Here is a 20,039-nt window from a genome sequence, read left to right on the forward strand (position 1 = left end):
TGATGATACTATCCACTATACTCAAATGCCTTACAAGCCAGTTTTCTTAAAAAGAAAACTGCATGCTTTTTGGAAGATTTTGGCTTTCAGGGTGTGATTCAGCCCTGCTAATTTACATAATCACGGCATGAAAATGTGTGTGTGTTGAATACTTTAATGAGCTTAATTAAACTAATTATGCCCAGAATTGTTTTGGGTGTCATTAAGGGGATATGTGTATGTACCATCAAACCAATGCTGACAAAAGTTTGAAAAAAATATATATATCCATTAACCATATTTTTTGTAAAGCACTGCACAGGCCAAAAACTCCAGCCTAAGCCCAGCCCTGGCCCATGGTGTTCAAGTCCTAGTCCAACAAAGTCTGCAGTGTTTTAGCACGAGCACGGAGCACGAGCACGAGCACGAGCACGAGCACGAGCACGAGCACGAGCACGAACACGAGCACGAACACGAGCCCAACCCTAACCCCAGACCAACACCAAGTAAGGGGTGAATTTAGTATAGCCCAAACATAACCACAAATGGTCTCGATGAAAGGAGAATAGTTAAATAACCCAGAATCCAACCTGAGTCCGGTCTATTAAAACAAAACAAAAAAGCCCAAACCCGGCACGAATTGACTCGGCGTGTAGATTGTAGACCTTTAATTTGTTGACCTCCTCTTGACCCAAAGAACTGGTAAGAGGTAATATTCTGTTAAGTAATGGGTAGAGCATGACTTTTTCATTTACCTCTCTGTGTCACCAGTCATGTCACCTAACATACTTGTGGTCACATCATCAGGTTGTGATTATGGTTGACACAGATCTACGTGTGTTAACAGCAAAGTCATTATGTGCAGATGTCACAGACCAAAATGAGATCTGTCCATCATTAGTCACAGCAGTGGCTTTAGGGAGTAGTTGTTATGATGTGGTTACTGGTATAGAATCACTCACCTGAGTCTCACACACACACACACACACACACACACACACACACACACACACACACACACACACACACACACACACACACACACACACACACACACAGTGGCAATCACAGCAAAACTCCACAGCTCCTTTACTTGTATGCATTCAATCATGATTCCAGTTTAAAAAAAGATTAATTGCACAGCCAGCAGGGTTGTTGGGGGAGAGTCTGGGCAGGCGATTGGTTGGAAAACATCACTCCCTTGTCTGTCTGAGGGGAAGGGACTTTAAAACAGACCCACCTGAGTAATTTGAGTTTCTTATACAGACCATTAACAAGCAAGGACATGCGGGAATACAGCTGGAACAGTTTCAAGGATTTAATTTTCACAAATCCTGCTGTTGTTGACCAGGTAGGATTAGAAATCTGTTTGACCAGACTTTCACTTGATAGTTTACAACACAATGGTTACGTTGAATAAGACTGCCTGTATTTCTGATAATACAATCTAATGTAATCTAGTGAGGAATACAAAACAAGCCGTATTGCTTGCTTATGGAATATAAATAGTGTTTTCTGTTTTTAATTGTAATAATTTTAGAACATTTTTTTTATGACGTGCTGCAAAAGAAGGTGAAAAAAGATCTCATTTAAACATAATGGCCTCATTTACAGTTTTTTTCGATTGCTAAACGACAGTGGGCACAACTGGAGTCACATGTGCAAAACTCAAACTACAGTCTGCACTACCAACAGTCACCTGAGCTAAACAGTTCACATCACCTGCAAAACTCATTCAAAGCAACACAACTCTTAACACACGTCTCAAACAGTATGCACAGGCCTCACTGAGATAACACACACTGTCACTCAGAACACACTGAGGGTAAAAACACTGGCATCAAACACCAATACAGAAATTACAAACTTTCTCATCTTTACAGTTTGAACAATTTGAGTGACTTGACACTACTCAACAGTTTATTTAAGGAAAAAATATAGATTGTATAGCATACCAATTTTTACATAAGGTAAACAAGAAGGAATGAAAATCAGCAGTTTTCTTCAATAAAGTATTTTGTCTCTAGTAATTTATGGAATTACTGGGGAAAAAAACTAAAGGTACATAACAGTACCAACGAATAGTGTGACTAATCCTGCCTCTCTCCAGCATCATGTGGCAAGTTCTCTTCATCACATTGGATGTCTGCATCATCTCTAAATAGAAATGAATGTGGTGTTTTTGTTGCTTTCACCTCCATTACTTTCTGAAAAACAGTAAGAATGCAGTTTTACTATTGTAAAGATATTGTGTTTTTCACTTTTTTTATAGCTGTGTACATAACCTCAGACATCTTACCTGGACATATTGGTATCTTTGCTCTTTTACCTGTTTCTCTCAAACAGTACAGTGTATGATTGTTTCATTCTTATTTTATTTTATCTTAGTTTGTATACAAAAAAAGACTTTCTGAGCTTTCTTTGTATAAATACCATATATGTTCACTAACTAGTCTAAAACAAGACACCTGCTTAGGCTTTCAGCTAAAATTGCAATCAGCAGTGTTTGATAGGCACCAGACTGAAATCTATTCTGTTTTGAATGTGTGGTTTACAGTTTTGACAGCAGTGTGTTAGCATTTGAACAAAGTGCTGTAAATCTACAGTGTTTTGCACGTTGTGTTTAAAGTCATGGGATAAGTGTGTAGAGTTTTGAAAACTGTGTTCAAGCAATGAAAAATGAACTAGAGTTTGGTCCACATGAACTGCTGCTGTGCAGACTGTAGTTAGACACAACACATTTTGTTACCATATGAAACACACACACGTTTCATATGAATTACAGTTTTTTTCCAGCTGCTTACACACGTTTTCTAAACTATGTCTTCTTTTTTCAAAACTCTACACACAATTCCCGAAACGGCACACACGAAATGCAAAATGCCTCACATCTCCTTCAAAATGAAACACTGTATTGAAAATGCCATAAACACATCTCAGAATGAAGCATTTGCATCAAATGGCAAACACTTCTTTCCTAATAGTACAGTTTTGGCTATACCATGTAAAGCTCTTTGGTCTTTCATAGGCTTACATTTACATTTCAGTAAAATGTTCTACGGTGAAAGTAATCTGCTGAGAGGGGTAAAAAGTACACTGTAAACACCAATGCAATGTAGAAACAGTAAATATGTATTAGGTCAAACATTACTGTTGTATACAGTAGCACACAACAAAACCATAAACATATGTAAACCAAATTCTTTAGAGTACCGTAAAGAACACAATCGTGTGTGTGGGGTCCCGGGGGGGCAAAATATGCTCTCTTATCTCTCGAATCCTAATTGCATTGTTGGCCAGAACCATATTTATAATTGTATTCTCTTGTACATCTGTAAACAAGCGTCCTCATCCTCCATGATGTCTTTGCCTTTCCACTCTGTAGAGAATTCAAACACAGTATTTGTTTAGCATAGGAACTGTAAACAATTTACAAAAAAATTTAGTACAGCATGATAACCAACCTCATTCATTCAATGCAGTGCAGTAAATGGATGGCTTAGAGTTACAAATGTTTATGCTATACTATGCAGTCATACGTATGTTAGAGTATATTACTGTAATGCTGAAATAGTCATTAGATAGTTGGATACCTCATTTCTCAAGTTTCCAATTATAGACGCCACTGTAAATCGAAGTTGGGCTGACAAGTGTTGCCCTAATCTCATCAGAGATGGCTCTCCTTCATTCTCTTCTTTGACCCCTTCTTCCTCCTGCTCCTACTACTACTCCTCCTCCTCCTCCTCTTCCAACTCTTCATCTTTGAATTTGTCCTTGTTGTTGTCCCCTGCCTCTCCCTCCTCCTCCTCCTCCTCCTCCTCCTCCACCTCCTACTCCTCCTCCTCCTCCTCCTCCTCCTCCTCCTCCTCCTCCTCCTCCCGTGCTCTCTGTCCATTGTTGGCATCCATTGTTAAAAACAGGTAATCTGACCTTTGACCTATTTATAGGCCTATACTACAGTTTTTTCCAACTGCTTACACTGCTTTTTTCAAAACTATGTCTCCTTTTTTCAAAACTCTACACACAATTCCCAAAACTGCACACACAAAATGCAAAATGCCTCACATCTCCTTCAAAATGAAACACTGCATTCAAAATACCATAAACACATCTCAAAATGAAGCATTTGCATCAAATGGCAAACACTTTTTTCATAATAGTAAATTTTTCGATATACCATGTACACACTGTTGTTCTAAATCTAAAGCTCTTTTGTCTTTCATAGGCTTATATCTACAATATTCTAGAGAGAAAGTAGTCTGCTGAAAGTGGTTGAAAAGTGCACTGTAAAAAACAATGTAATGTTACAGTAAAACAGAAAATATGTATTGGGCAAAACATTACGTCTGTAAGAGTAGCCCAGTGTTGTATACAGTAGCATGAAACAAGAAAAAAAAAGTATAAACATATGTAAACCAAAGGTATCATTTTTAGAATAAAGAATATGTGTGTGTGTGTGTGTGTGTGTGTGTGTGTGTGTGTGTGTGTGTGTGTTGTGAGTGTTTGTGCGTGCTTGTGTGTGGGGGGGGGACAGAATTGTATGCACTTTTTGCACAACAAAGTCTGATTGATTTGTAATGCTGAAATAGTCATTAGATAGTTGCATGCAGTATGGACGCCACTGTAAAGCTACTCAAGATGGGCTTCTCTCCCTGATCTCATCAGAAATGGCTCTCCTTCTTACTCTTCTTCCCTCCTCCTCCTCGTCGTTATCCCCCCTCCTCTCTTTTTTTTTTTTTTTTCTTTTTGCTCTCTGTCTTTCCCCATTGTTGGCATCCATTGTTCCAAACAGGTAATCTGACCTTTGGCCTCTGTATAGGCCTATACTAAAGCAATGATTGGTTAGTGTTCAGTTATGACATAATGTGTTTGCACATGTGAGGAGTGTGTGTGTGTGCCCTGGTAAATAAGTGTAGCATTTTGATTGGTTGTGTTTAGAAATGGATAGCAAGTCACTTCTTGTTAGATTTTTGTGTCTTAGGTAGAGAATTGTGTTTAATGTTTTGAAAAAAGTGTTTTATGCAATTGAAAACTGAGTGAAAGGCTGAGAAATAGCTTATGGTTTTGGAGATTTGCTGTGTAGTTTTGCACTTTGAGTGAGAGGTTTCAAAAATCGTGTGACATGAAAAGATTTTGTGTGTAAGCAGTTGGAAAAAACTGTAACAACACGGAGACTTCAACACTGGCATACTCTCATATACAAGGCTATTTCCATCCTACCTTCTGACCTATATCAATGTAAACAGTACTGGGACTTACAATCTTTGTTCCCAGGATCTTTTCCTTATGTCTGTTCCTAAGGTTAGAACTGAGCTGGGGAAAAAGGCAGTTAAGTTTGCTGCTCCCTCTGCATGGAACAAGTTACAGAAATCCCTGAAACTTACTAAACTGGTCTCAGTGGTCGCTTTTAAGAGGATGTTGTTTGACTTGGAGGGAATGACATCTGGCTGTAGATGTTTTACCTGATGTGTTTAGTATTCTGGTTGACTCTGAGGGATTTGCTGTTTCAGTTGTTTTATGTTCTTAGTGTTTTTGTGTATTTTGTGTTGGCATGTATGTGTGGTTGTACTGCTGCCTGCCTTGGCCAGGACACTCTTGAAAAAGAGATTTTTAATCTCAACGAGTTTCTTCCTGGTTAAATAAAGGTTAAATAAAATAAAAATAAAAAGAATAGCACAGTGTTGTTTACAGTAGCATGAAACAAGTAAACAAAAGTACAAACAAATGTAAACCAATGGTATCATTTTTAGAATAAAGAATGTGTGTGTGTTATATTAGTAGTTAGATAGTTGCATGCCGTATGGACGCCACTGTAAAGCTACTCAGGATGGGCTTCTCTCATGGTCAATCCGTGGTTGATCACATGATGAATAAGTGTGGCCCTGATCTCATCAGAGATGGCTCTCCTTCTGCCTCTTCTTCCCTCCTCCTCCTCATTCTCCTTGTGGTTGTCCCCTGTCTCTCCCTCCTCCTCCCCTTGCTCTCTGTCTATTGTTGGCATCCACTGTTCAAAACAGGTCATCTGACCTTTGAACTCTGTATAGGCCTATACTAAAGCAGTGATTGGTTAGTGTTCAGTTATGACATAATGTGTTTGCAAATGTGAGGAGTGTGTGTGTGCCCTGGTAAATAAGTGTAGCATTTTGATTGGTTGTGTTTAGAAAAGGAAAGCAAGTCACTTCCTGTTCGATTTTTGTGTTTTAGGTAGAGAATTGTGTGTAGTGTTTTGAAAAAAGTGTTTTATGCAATTGAAAACTAGCTTATGGTTTTGGAGATTTGGTGTGTAGTTTTGCACTTTGAGTGAGAGGTTTCAAAAATCGTGTGACATGAAAAGATTTGAAAGAAACTGCAATTCAGTTTGTTACACACTGCTGTTTCTAACATAAAACACTTTTAGCAATTCTACTTCTCAGTGATTAGAGTGTAAATTAAGTACACAGAGAAAGTGCATATCCCAGTTTTCATGCTACAGTACCACAGTAGTGTGCATAACACTTTAGCTTAGAGAACAACAGACAAATATAAAATACTGTATCCAGTACAGGCTACAATTACAGTAAAAAAAATCTGAAAAAAACTGAAAATACAGTACAGAAAATACTAGACTTACCTTCTGCATTGGAAAAAGTGTGAGACTGACATGGTGCTTATAGTGGAGCACATCTGGGCCAATGTTTTGCTCCTTGAGTGTAAGGTTTTGATAATTGTGTAATACTTTTGATTTCAGTGTGTAAGCAATCAGCAAAAATGCCTATATTGGCCTATATTTATTTTTTTACACATTATGCACTATATTCGTTCTAGCAGTGAGGAGTAATGACTGAAGTCAAAATAAGCAGTAAAATTGACTGCAGTAGTAATTCTATGGTTTCAGCACACAGCTGAGAAACACTGTTCTATGATATCTGTATAGCTTTGTCAAATCTTACCTTACAGCATTGCAGAAATTTGTATTGCATTGTTCTAAACCTTACTGTTCTCACTGCAGTATTTTTTTTTTTTTTTTTTTTACAACATCTGAGACAATTTACAATTTTTACCACTTTAATAAGTTTTGAAACTTTTCAATGAGCAGGACCCACATGTGGATGATGGTGATGAGAATACTGAGCGTGGGAACTGGGCCAGCAAGAAGGAATACATCCTCTCTATGATCGGCTATGCTGTTGGACTGGGAAATATCTGGAGATTTCCATATTTGGCCTACAATAATGGAGGGGGTATGTATTTGGTGTCTAATGCGTGTTAGTGTTAGAAATCCTGTTTGATAGCACCACTGTTAATATTGTATTTAATCCGTCACTTTGAGCAGGTGCCTTTCTTATCCCCTACTTTGTGATGTTGGTGTTGGCTGGAATTCCTCTTTTCTTCCTGGAAAGCGCCTTTGGGCAGTTTTGCAGCCAAGGACCAATTAACATATGGAGAGCAGTGCCTATCCTGCAGGGTAAGACTTACATTTAAGTTTTGTGAAAAATCAGTTGGGTACATTTAATGAGGCTGTTGGTCAGTGGTCAACTGTGGATCCACAACAAGTCTTTTTTTATGACAACAGTGGCTTGTAACCTCTCTCTCTTGCTCTCCAGGTGTTGGTGTTGCCATGGTTATGGTCACTTTAATAGTATCAGTTTACTATAACGTCATCATCGCCTACAGTCTGTACTACATGTTTGCCTCCTTCCAGTCTCCTTTGCCGTGGTCCAGCTGCCTCAGTCAGGCTGACAGTAACTGCAGCAACACGCCAATAGGTGCTTTTTTCAGTTGTGGGTCAAATCTGCTGCTTGGTGAAAGCTAATGTGTCATTCAAGTGGGGGTGCAAGAACAATGACAAGATTACGTAATCTGATATAAATGAAAGATTGAAATGTATGCTAAAAACAAAACCTGTAGTTCAGTGCATTGTTTATCAACATAATGGTGCATTCTCAGCTTCAGGTCAAAGCTAAATAATAAAATAACTTATCCATTCTGGGAAATTAATGCTTGTAAATGACCTTTTTTACTTTTCTAGTGTACTGCAATGTAAGTGGTTCTTTAGTGGCCAACTGGACTCAGGGAAACAGCACTTGCCCTTTATCCGACATAATCACAGATCCAGTGCAGAGCCCAAGTGAGCAGTACTGGGAGTAAGAATCACACACTCGTACAAACAAGCACATATACACACACTTGTCATACTGCTGTGGCTGTACAGTCAGATTTCTCTTCTCCTCAGTCGTGTGGCTCTGCAGAGATCTAGTGGTCTGGATGAAACAGGACCCGTAGTTTGGCACTTGGCCCTCTGTCTGCTGCTGAGCTCCATGATTGTTGCTGCAGCGCTCATCAGAGGCATCAAGTCATCAGGCAAAGTAAGACAACAACCTCAACAGTCCAAAGTCAGAGCCAATGCATATATGAAATCAAACAGTCATTTTTATCTGAAGGGTTACCTATAATACAAAGCAAGCAAATCTCTCACTTAACTAGATGACGAAAAAAATTGATCCATGCTCAGCTGCCTTGGTACAGCACAGGGAGTCTATTGACCACTATCTGTATCTATAGCTTTCTTGTTGAAAATTAGAAAATAAAATACCACTGTCACGTGTGTACCGTAACAAGACAAGAGTCTACAGTCATGCTAGAATCTTTGTGTGGCTGTATTTAGGTCAAAGTACATTGAGCTAAATGCTGACATCAGCATGCTAAAATGTTCACAATGCGTGTTAATGCCACCTTCTGGTGGCATTAAAGGAACTTATTCAACATGTTAATTAGTGAACTTTAGAGTTGCTGATAGTCGGGTAGCTGTTTCCTCCTTTTACCAGCTCTTGTGCTAAGTTAAGCTAACCAGCAGCTGGCTGTAGCTACATATTTAAAGCTCTAGTGCGTAACTTTTTTATATTAATGAACGTCCGTTTCATTCAAGCCATTGCCAAATGAGTTGCTACAAAGTTAAATAAGACTATCAGCTCCACACAACTCTCTCTGTATTTCTAGTGTTTGGCTATGTTTAGAAAATGGTGTCATCCGGCGACTTTCACATGCAGAAACTCGAGTGAAGATAATTACCTCTTCTGAAGAGTCCATCATGTTTTTTTTAATCCTCTGTGTCCTCCTTGGCTACTAGCAACTAAATGGAGGAGGGGTGGGGGTGCTGTGCGATAACACAGAAGGCTTGTATCGTGTGGACGCGCTGACAGTTTTGTTGTCATTACTTAGAATTCCTCATAGCGGCAGCAGAAACTACGCACTATAGCTTTAACATATAACACAGACATGAGAGTGGTTTTAATCGTCTCATTAACTCTGGGCAAGATAGTGAATAACTATAATGCCCAAAATATCAAACTATTCCGTTAAAATGTACATTTGTATGCAGATTTGAGATAAAACCAGTTTTAGATCAGAATTGTGATAGAATGCTAAATGCAGAGACGAAAAAGTACACGCTAATTTGCACGGCAAATACATTTACATTTGTAAGCCGTGAGGTTTTACAATGTATGCTTGGAACTCCCAGTAGCAAGAATATATCAAATGAAATAATTTTTTTTTTCTACAACTATAACTCTTGTTTTTTGTGTTTACAGGTTGTGTATTTTACAGCTACATTTCCTTATGTGGTGATTCTGATCCTGCTGATTAGAGGTGTGACACTAGAGGGAGCCAGAGACGGCATAGAGTTCTACATTGGTTCCCAATCCAATTTGACTAAACTGACAGAAGCACAGGTAGGGACCCATATTTACCTGATTAACTGCAACACAGTACAGTAATATAAGTCTTTTGGTTCAAAGCATGACTGTGTGTTTTTTAGGTCTGGAAAGATGCAGCAACTCAGACCTTTTACTCTCTCTCGATTGGCTGGGGTGGAGTCATGACTCTTGCTTCCTACAACAACTTCCACAATAATGTGTTCAAAGACTCATTTGTTGTAACACTTACCAATGCTGGTAGGAGCACAGCTACAGTAACATGATCATTTAAAGAAAGTTTTAATAATTGATATATTTATCTCATCAACTTTGCTATTTTCATCTTTTTCCGAGGTACCAGTGTGCTTGCGGGCTTTGCCATATTTTCAATCTTGGGTCACATGGCTCACATCTACAAAATGCCTGTTGGAGAAGTGGTGAAGGAAGGTCAGGCAGACACACCATGTGGGCACCAAATACAGTACTAAAACATTTGGAAGACAGCCAGTTGGCCTCTGATGTTTTGTTTCTTTGTCTTTGTGCAGGATTTGGACTGGCATTCATTGCATATCCAGATGCTCTTTCTAAGCTTCCTATTTCCCCTCTTTGGTCCATTTTGTTCTTCTTCATGCTTTTGACTGTTGGTCTGGACTCTCAGTTTGCAGGAATAGGTGAAATATTCAGTTGTCATTCATACTTGCATAACATTAAGACCGTTGCTGCTGCCATAGATTGCTGTATTCTGAAATCTCTCCTTTTGTCATTAGAGGTGATTACCACCTGTCTGCTCGATGCCTTCCCTAAAACCTTCAAATCCAAACGAGCTTTATTGACTATAACAACATCTTCCATCCTCTACCTGCTGGGTCTGCCTTGTATCACAAGGGTAAGGTTGCCTTAGTGTACTTTGGGTTACTAGACAAAGGCCTTGTTAACATACTAAGGAGTGTGTGTGTGTGTGTGTGTGTGTGTGTTTGTGTGTGTGTGTGTGTGTGTGTGTGTGTGTGTGTGTGTGTGTGTGTGTGTGTGTGTGTGTGTGTGTGTGTGTGTGTGTGTGTGTGTGTGTGTTTGTGTCTGAGACAGGCAGGAATATACTGGGTTACTCTAATCGACCAGTTTGCCGGCAGCTGGGTGCTGCTATTTTTGGTTCTCTTGGAGATCATTGGTGTCTGCTACATATATGGTAAATATGATAATAGGAGGTACATTTAAGGTAACAGAGAGCCCTTAAACTCCAGCTGTGTACATGTCTGTATTGTTTTCATGCATTACAGGAGGCAACCGTTTTATTAAAGACATTGAGATGATGATTGGAAAAAAGAGTTTCACTTTCTGGCTGTGGTGGAGAGCATGTTGGTTCTTTATCAGCCCCTGCATCATAGTGGTGAGTCAAACGTCACACAATGACCCAGATGTAAAAGACTCTGGCAAAATGCCTAAATGCATATGTTGATGAGTGCCATCAAATCAAGAATCAGGAATTATTATTATTATTATTATTATTATTATTATTATTATGGCTTCAAAAGCTACATATATTAATGGGAAAATATGTTATTATTTCTGCCAGCAGCCACTGAACTTGTATGAATTACAATTGAATAAAATCCAGATTTAATGTTTGTATGTAACTGCTTTTGAGCAAATTAAAAAAGTGAATAAATAAAACTGCCCCATGTCTAAATTCATGAAGTTAGTTCTGATCATGTTTGATGAATGAAACCGGCTGCTTTAGGTGATCCTGATCTGGTCACTGATCACGTTTACGCCACCCTCTTATGGAGGAGTCCAGTTCCCAGTGTGGGGTTTGGTTTTGGGCTGGTGCATTGCTGTATTTATCCTTCTCTGGGTCCCTGTCATCGCTGTGTATAAACTGATGAGAGCAGAGGGAAGCCCCTGGAAGGTGTGTATGTGTGTGTGTTATGATAGCTGGAAAAATATGGTAATTTAAATTACTAATGTTGTCTACATTTTTCAAAGCATTGCATATTGCACAGCTTGAGAATTTATTCCATGAATTCAAAGACGTGACAGCGAAATAATGTTAATCTCTTACTTTCCACAGCGTCTGAAGTCATTGTGCTCTCCAGCTGAACAATGGCATCCCTACCTGGACATTCATCGAGGAGAACGCTACTCACAAGAACACTGCCGCCTCAGGATAAGGCATAAAACCAAACCAGAAGTAAATGTAAATGTCATCTCAAGCTCATGGCTGTGATGTGTGTTTTTGTGTGATTACGTTTTCTTCTCTTCGGTGCAGCAGTGTAATCTGTGAAACTTTATACTGAAAGTTAAAGTTACATTAAGTGATTTGTGACAAACCGTCCACCATTTCCTGCTAGGGCAGGCAGCTTGCAGCAATCTTCTGTGAGGTCATATGTTTACGGTAAACGGAGCAGAGCCATTTAGGACTCGACCACACAGACCAATGACCAAAAACGAGTGAAACGTGTCTGAATGCTACTTAGAATAATAGCAATTTTTTTCATGTTAAGGAAATACTTTGATTCAATGTGTATATCAAACTATTGTTTAATTGGGCTTGAGAATCAGGTAACGGGTCTTAATTTGTCAATGATCCATGGTTTTGTATTTATCTCAATGTATTTCATCCAAAATGCTTATGTCCTCTCAGTAGTGACTGTACCAGTGATCATTTTTGTCTTTCTATGTCAAGTATAGTTTTGTGTCAGTTATCTACATCTTTTGTTCCTCACCTCTGATATTCTACAATAAATAACTTATTTCTCCATGTCTGTCCAGCTGCTTTAAATGCCATATTTATATAGATCAGATATTGCTAAATGTGTTAAAGCTAATCTCACATGGGCTTCAGTGGAAGGGTAGTATTACAACCACCAGTCTATGATTACAACTCAATCATTATGTAATTCTGCCCTGAACTCTTTATTCTAATCTCATTATCATGTGTGTGTTACATGTTGCATTGATCTTTTTTTACAAAAATAGCAAAAGCCATTTTCTATAAATGTTAAAACACTATATGTGCGCAGTTCATTGACACCAAATACTTGATTGTGCTCCTTGTAGCTTCTGAGATCCAGAGCCATTTATATATCATATTATTGTATATTTTGTCTTTGGGCACTGGGACTACTGTTTTTTTCCTTAAATATAATGGAATATACAGTATATTAAATAGGGTATGATAAGAAAAACTCACCTTATGGCCAAAAGGTTTGAGCGATTTTGAATTATTATTTTTTTCAGATTTGTGCTTAGGCAAGCCCAGAGAACACTTCCACCAAAGGAAATTAAAAATTTCAGTTGTGGGCACAAACATGTTAATCAAATAAGGTGATGATTCTGTTTATGTCAGTTTAAGGAGGAACATAAAGCACATGTTGCATACAGATCCTGGCTTTTACTGAAATGTGCTTTGAATGTGCTTACACATCACTTTTCAACCAGTCAGTGAAGTCAGGTTTAGTCAAAGCTTAACATTCATATACATTATAATTATGTGCTTATGAAAAAGCAGACTGACTGACACATTAGTTTCCTTTGTAGCTACCTCCTCAAAGTTTTGCTGCTATTAGTGAATTTAAGGGGTCACTTATTATTAACCACTGCTGTTTTGGTAGGTTTGTGTTAAAGGGGAACTATTTCCATTGTTTTTATTCATACATCTTATTACTATGGTTTAAGACAGTCCAAAAATATACGTAAACATGAACAACTCTCTCCCAAATCCCAAAAGTGCAAAAAGAGTGCTCAAATTTGCAAAGTCTTCAACTTTAAAGTCAGTAACTGCTCCCTAGACAGATTAGACTAGATTGTACTGAGAACACCCAGGGAAATGTTCTGAATATAAGGGTATACTTGTTTCAGAACTGAGAACACTACAATATAATTAAGATCGTTTGGGTATGAAAAGAGGAAACAAACATGGGTCCACAAAATCAGTCTCAATTGTCTATAGCGCTGCTCCAGACTTTATACTTGATGAAATTTCAGACTCACTTCTCTGGTTTCTGGCTGAGAGAGTAGAGAGAGTAGCTCATGCTTGCAAATATTGATTGAACTTTCCTCGGCCATGGACAATAACATGTTTGAGTTTTGTAAATGGCAGAAGTTCCCCTTTAAATGTTTTGTCTTTCTTGTTATATAGGTTTCAGGGCATCTACCTCATCATTTTATCTATATATTTATGGCTATTTAAGACCACTCTTGCAGGGCAGGCCCCCCCTCATATGAATTAAGTATCTATGTTTTATTGATGTCTCTATGTTTTTAGCTTTTGTTTTTAAGTTGTTGTGTGGTGATTGTTGGCGCTTGTATTGCAAGACAAATTTCCGTGTACGGACAATAAAGTGCTATCTATCTATCTATCTATCTATCTATCTATCTATCTATCTATCTATCTATCTATCTATCTATCTATCTATCATTACCATACCTAACGGCTAATTTTATACCATTCAGGCACCAATGTATTTGACTTGAAGATTAAAATGTATCTTTAACACTCTCTAAATTAGCTTTGCCTTGTAATACATATTGGCAATTTAATACTTCCAATTGAAATCTGATTTATTACTGTATTAACCCTCAAATACATTATGAGAATCATCTGTATGTCTTTTGTATCATACATGAAGAAAGAACACAACATCTAATACTTAAATACTGAAACAAAAACAGATAAATCTAGTACCATTACAAAATTATAATTTAGCTGAATAATCACCAAAAGAAATCAAAGAGCAGAATGTCTTTACTTCTGCAGAATTCCTTAAATTTTAATCACATTATTGGCATTATAGAAAATAAAATAAAGCATATGAATCATGACATTTCACAAACAAATGTTTTACCTTTGCAACCATCATTGCTGATTTATTTCTTATTGCATGCTGCTTGCATTAATTGTGAACCTGGTTTTGTCTCTTTATTTTGTAATATTTTCTATAGGAATGAAGCTGCTAGTGCTGTCACTGTTTTGATAACTGCCACTGTGATGCCTAATTATGTGAGAGTGAGGAACATTCCTTATACTTTTACAGTAACTCGTCAAAAGTTTCAATTAAACTTAAAAAACAATGCCAACTCAGAATTATTCAAAGTAAAGAAAATGGCTTTTAAATGCATATGTTGAAATGCCTTGGGGTGCAGAGCTCAGTACATATCAGTGTAAGTTGAGTTGGACAGTATAGCCAGAATCCATAAATGTGAAAACTGATAAGCTTGATAGGAGCCAGGAATACATTATACATACATTATTTATAAGTATTACGTTGAAGTATTAGAGTCAGAACTACTTCATTGACCCAGGTCTTTTGAATTTCAAAACATGTTTTTTTCTTTTGCTTTCTTTTATCTTCCTTCAATTTGAATTATCTTATTTTAATTGATGGAGCCACAGGTTAAAGATATTGAAAAGATAAGATATTGACAGTAATCATGTTGACAAACAAATAATGGAAAGTAGTTTTGTGTGTGTGTGTGTGTGTATGTGTGTGTGTGTGTGTGTGTGTGTGTGTGTGTGTGTGTGTGTGTGTGTGTGTGTGTGTGTGTGTGTGTGTGTGTGTGTGTGTGTGTGTGTGTGTGTGTGTTTGATTGATGACCCAATGTTGTACTATCAACCATAAAGACCTGGAGGACATTATACAACATCTGAAAACCTCCTCCTGTTGCCTTGATATTCTACCAAAGGGCTTTTCAAAGATGCTGCTGCGCGAGTCCTCACTAAGACCAAGAAAGTGAATCACATCACCCCAGTTCTGAAGTCTTTGCACTGGCTTCCAGTCCCTCAAAGAATTGATTTCAAAATACTTTTGCTGGTTTATAAATCGCTAAATGGTTTAGGGCCAAAATACATTTCTGATCTGCTGCTACACTATGAATCACCCAGGCCTCTTTCTGTCCCCAGAGTCAGAACTTAACAGGGGGAAGCAGCGTTCAGTTTTTATTCTCCACATATCTGGAACAAACTCCCAGAAAACTGCAGGTCCGCTGCAACTCTGAGTTCTTTTAAATCAAGGCTGAAGACCTTTCTTTTTGATGCTGCCTTTCTTTAAATAATTGTTAATTTCTTATACTGCACTGTAACTTTTATTCTCGTATTTTATCTGTTTTAAATTTTTTTGTTTTTAACTGCTCTTTAATGTTTTATATAAAGCACTTTGAATTGCCCCATTGCTGAAATGTGCTATACAAATAAAGCTGCCTTCCCTTGCTGTGTGTGTATGTGTGTGTGTGTGTGTGTGTGTGTGTGTGTGTGTGTGTGTGTGTGTGTGTGTGTGTGTGTGTGTGTGTGTGTGTGTGTGTGTGTATGTGTGTCATAATGACAGTACTGATTATAACCTCTGTTGTTGCATTTGTCTTTCTGCTTTTATGTTCAACTGTTTTTTCTGCAGTGCAATTACAGTCATGTTTATCTTTACCTCCTATATTCACACATTTACTTTCTTACTGTACTGCTCTGTGCGCTACAGGAGTGAATATGAATAAATATATTTTGTTGCTAATGTTTGATGATCAAAGTTATTCTGCATTGAATACTGTAACTTCATTTTGTTTCAGTGGTTTGAGGTTTTATGACTCGAAACATACATGAGACACACAAAACCATCATAGATCTGTTTTAAATGAGATATTTATTTAGGTTAGATCAGTGACAGGTGTTAAAGAGCTGTTGTTGAATGGGCCTCAGATGTTCTTATGTTACATGAAAGTTGACCAGCTCCTAACTTAAGAACAACCAGTATGATGTTCAACCATGGATTGTTTAAGCCCAGTTGCAGCACTTGCAGCTGTTATCGAACACCAGGCCGGCAGCACAGTGCTGGTTGTAGGTATTTCCCTGGTCGCACTCATAGAAGTGGTTCTTGTTGGTTGGGTCAGGGTAGAGACCGTTAGACTTGCCAGCGCAGAATCCAGATCCTGTGCTGCTGCCACCGCTGCTGCTGCCGCCGCTGCTGCCGCCGCTGCTGCCGCCGCTGCTGCCACCACCGCCTGGCTGGGGCATAGCGTGCTGGGTTGGTGTCACTGGAGCCAGGGGGTCAACACGGGAAGTGCAGGCTGGGGAGAGAAATGTAAGAATTAAGAAAATATATATTAGACAGCCTCATTATGTTTATTACCAGAGAATATGTGTTTTATGCGTACAAGCTCCAGTTCCCAGTCCGCTCTTGATGGTGTTGATCAGGGGGTATTTTCCCTGGCCGCAGAAAGTGCCACTGAAGTCATCCAGATCCAAACTCCACACCATGGCTCCACCAAAACCGCTCTGCTTCAACCACTGAATCTGTAGAGCAGAGTAACAGAGTGTTAAATAACCTGAAACATAAAGGTCTGGAACAGGAATTTAAATAAAGAAATACAACTTCATACCTTAACCTGGAAGCTCTTAACATTGTCATATCCAACCCAGGTTCCCTGGTTGTAGGCATATGGCACATCCTGTGGGCTGTCCCAAGCCTGAGTGGCTCCTTGCTTCAGGAAAGTGCAGATCTGATGGGAGAGAGATGTTTAAGGTTGGGATCTACACAATACATGCATATACAGTATGTTGTCCTGTCTTATACATCCAGACACAGATTCAGAAAAAGAAGCACAAACCTCATAGTAGGCCCAGAAACCAGACTGACGGGTGAAAGGTCCAGCAGCTCCAGGTCCACTGGCAGGAGCTCCCACAGCAGTGTCAGAGGAAGCCAGGCGGAAGGTGTGACCATAGGTGGGGAAACCAACCAGCAGCTTCTCAGCTGGGGCACCATTGCTCTTCCAGTAGTTCATAGCATAGTCCTACACATGAGAGAGTACAGGCCAGTGTGAGTATTTGTTCCATAATTTAATTATTATACATTTACAGCTGGAGCCCTCACTCACCACATTGAAGTAGATCATGGATCCCTGATCAGCGGGGCCCTTGTACAGGGGGCTGTTCTCTCCAACATTGTGCTCCCAAGAACCATGGAAGTCGTAGGTCATGACATGGAAGTAGTCCAGCACACTGGCAAACAAGACATGAGGATTAATGTTAAGTAATGGCTGTCATCTATACAACAAATGTGAGGCTAGCAATGTTTGCATGTGTTTGCTCATGTACTTACGCTCCAATCGCGGCAATCTGGTATCCAGAGTCGATAGTTCCCTTTCCAGCAGAGACAGCAGCAGTCAGCATCAGACGTGGACGGTTGGTCTTCTTGCCCTCGGCCTCAAAGGCGCTCATCAACTCCTACAGATGGGCAAAGAGAGTGTGATTGCACTGAGAAACTGAGAAAATGTTTTAGCTTATAATTTTAATGGCATTTGATTGCTATATTTCCAACATATAACCCTTATATAAATATAATATTCTAATATTCTATGAAATCTCCTGGACAGACTTCTTGGCCAAAGCCCCTAAAAGGTGAAATTCTTTATATATACACAGTGTATAACTGCAATAATAGCGGCCTGTATACTTCCACTTACAACACAAATTAATCTGTAGCCATAAATTAAACAGCAATATGACAGACCTGGACCAGAACGGTATAGCGCTCCTTATCCTGAGGTGGGGAGCCACGAGAGCCAGGGTACTCCCAGTCGATATCCAGACCATCAAACTCATACTGACGCAGGAACGTGATCACGCTGTTGATGAAGGTCTGGCGATTGGCAGGAGAGGAAACCATAGCTGTGAACCTATAGAGGCAGGAAGAAGGTCAGAGTTCCACCTGTGCTACAAGTTCCTCTTGGTGAGAGCATTGTTCCTCATTTTATTACGACTTACTTCTGAGTACCAAAGTTCCATCCTCCGATGGCCAGCAGTGTCTTCAGGTTGCTGTTCCTGCAAGCAGCAACAACATCCACTTTAACCTCTCAAATTTAATCTGTGTGCATGCATGCTAATGTCTAATAATGTGTTTTTTCATGACTGCTGGAGTCACACTATGATCTATTATCACTATGAGCATTTGTGTGTACTAACTGGTTCTTCAGGGCCTGGAACTGTCCGTAGAGTTTCTCATCGTCCCACTCGTAGGTCTTGATCATGTTGCCGTCCATTCCAGCAAAGGCATAGATGAGGTGGTCACAGAGACATGGATCAATGTTGGTGGGGAAATATTTGCCTGCTCCAGGACGGTACTGTCCCCAGTTAGTGAAATAACAGGAGAGGATGTAGGATGATCCTGCAACATATGTAACAATTGCTCTTACATTATGTTACCAACATCCACACATATCACACCAACACTGAATGGATAAAGGATATAATTACCTAGCTGCACATGCAGCAGGAGAGCCAGTCCTGCAGAGATAGGAGACACAATTAGAGAGGGTGAGGAGAAGGCAAGTTCAGTAGTAAATGAGAATCAATTTGCATTATGCACAAGATAAAATTAACTTAAAATGTGTAATGACAAAGTTTGAAAAGTTTCTATGAGCAAGGAGCTCAGCTTACCAACGCAGATAAGCAGTTTGCCCATGTTGCTTCTGTACAACAACCTGAGGACTGGAGGACTCTTTTATACTCTTGGTTGCTACCCATATCTGCCTTATCTGTAATATTAGTTTGATGTGATCTGCCTATTTAGCAAAACTCAAAAGTCAAACTCATTAATTTGTTTAGTCAAGACCAGTACCGCATTGGATTTATGGAAAATCCTGATAACCTTCAAGTGCCTTTTGATAATGATATTATCCGATTCAATTTGAAATTGTCAAGTTTATTGTTGTTGGCCAAAAAGTGCAGGACACTCCAACAGCATTTTAAATTGTTTGTTAAGTTTACATTTTGCTTCGTATTTCCACCAAGTTAATTAAAGCTAAATCTGTGTTGCACCATTATCCGTTTATAATAAGTTGTTTGATACTAATGTTTACTCAGTTGTCCTTAAGTTTTCTGCTACATGCCTTATCACCCTTAGACATGGTTTAATATCAGTTATCGCTAGTCTGTCACCTAAAGTGAACTGTGCTGTGTGTCACATTGCAATGGAAAGAGGCTTTTTGTCCTTTCCTGTCCTTGAATGTGGCTCAGCAGTTTGGTGATTGTAATGTGATGTAGTTTTTGAAATTAGTCTTACACTGGCTGTGCCATCTCTCTAAATCTTCATTAACAGACACTGACTGATAATGTTGTACACTCAAATCTGTCATTTATGCACCATTAATAAAGATAAATAATAATAAAATAAAATGTGAAAGTCCACTTTTATTTTGTTCATTAAAGACATTTGCACATTGTTGATACATTTAAAACTCACATTTTAATTTATGATGAATTATAAGTGTGTTTGTAATTTGTAGCACTAAGTCATTTAGATATAAACAGTCACATTTGAAAAGGTTTAATTAAGAGATGAAAACAGAAAAGAGTGCTTTATAAATAAAGTTTAGAACAAACTTAAGTCCATGTATTGGTAAATCCAT

The 20,039-nt window shown here is 38.7% G+C and overlaps 2 protein-coding genes across 2 annotated transcripts; one reads left to right on the forward strand and one right to left on the reverse strand.

The window, feature by feature from the left end:
- Positions 1 to 1,250: 1,250 nt before the first annotated feature.
- On the forward strand, positions 1,251 to 12,408 carry slc6a14 (solute carrier family 6 member 14). Its single transcript, XM_039796511.1, has 15 exons — positions 1,251 to 1,330; positions 7,055 to 7,199; positions 7,292 to 7,423; positions 7,563 to 7,724; positions 7,988 to 8,102; positions 8,192 to 8,324; positions 9,549 to 9,689; positions 9,776 to 9,911; positions 10,008 to 10,100; positions 10,199 to 10,324; positions 10,421 to 10,539; positions 10,737 to 10,836; positions 10,928 to 11,037; positions 11,389 to 11,556; positions 11,719 to 12,408. The coding sequence occupies exons 1-15, from the start codon at positions 1,265 to 1,267 to the stop codon at positions 11,872 to 11,874; spliced, it is 1,902 nt and encodes a 633-aa protein (XP_039652445.1). The 5' UTR covers positions 1,251 to 1,264; the 3' UTR covers positions 11,875 to 12,408.
- Positions 12,409 to 16,316: 3,908 nt separating this feature from the next.
- Positions 16,317 to 19,093, reverse strand: LOC120556690 (acidic mammalian chitinase-like). Its single transcript, XM_039796366.1, has 11 exons — positions 19,069 to 19,093; positions 18,886 to 18,915; positions 18,595 to 18,796; positions 18,397 to 18,453; positions 18,143 to 18,308; positions 17,732 to 17,856; positions 17,508 to 17,631; positions 17,241 to 17,423; positions 17,013 to 17,132; positions 16,788 to 16,926; positions 16,317 to 16,700 (listed from the first exon to the last, which is right to left on the reverse strand). The coding sequence occupies exons 1-11, from the start codon at positions 19,091 to 19,093 to the stop codon at positions 16,408 to 16,410; spliced, it is 1,464 nt and encodes a 487-aa protein (XP_039652300.1). The 3' UTR covers positions 16,317 to 16,407.
- Between the last annotated feature and the right edge of the window lie 946 nt (positions 19,094 to 20,039).

Source organism: Perca fluviatilis, chromosome 4 (assembly GCF_010015445.1).
Source record: "Perca fluviatilis chromosome 4, GENO_Pfluv_1.0, whole genome shotgun sequence".
Lineage (NCBI taxonomy): Eukaryota > Metazoa > Chordata > Actinopteri > Perciformes > Percidae > Perca > Perca fluviatilis.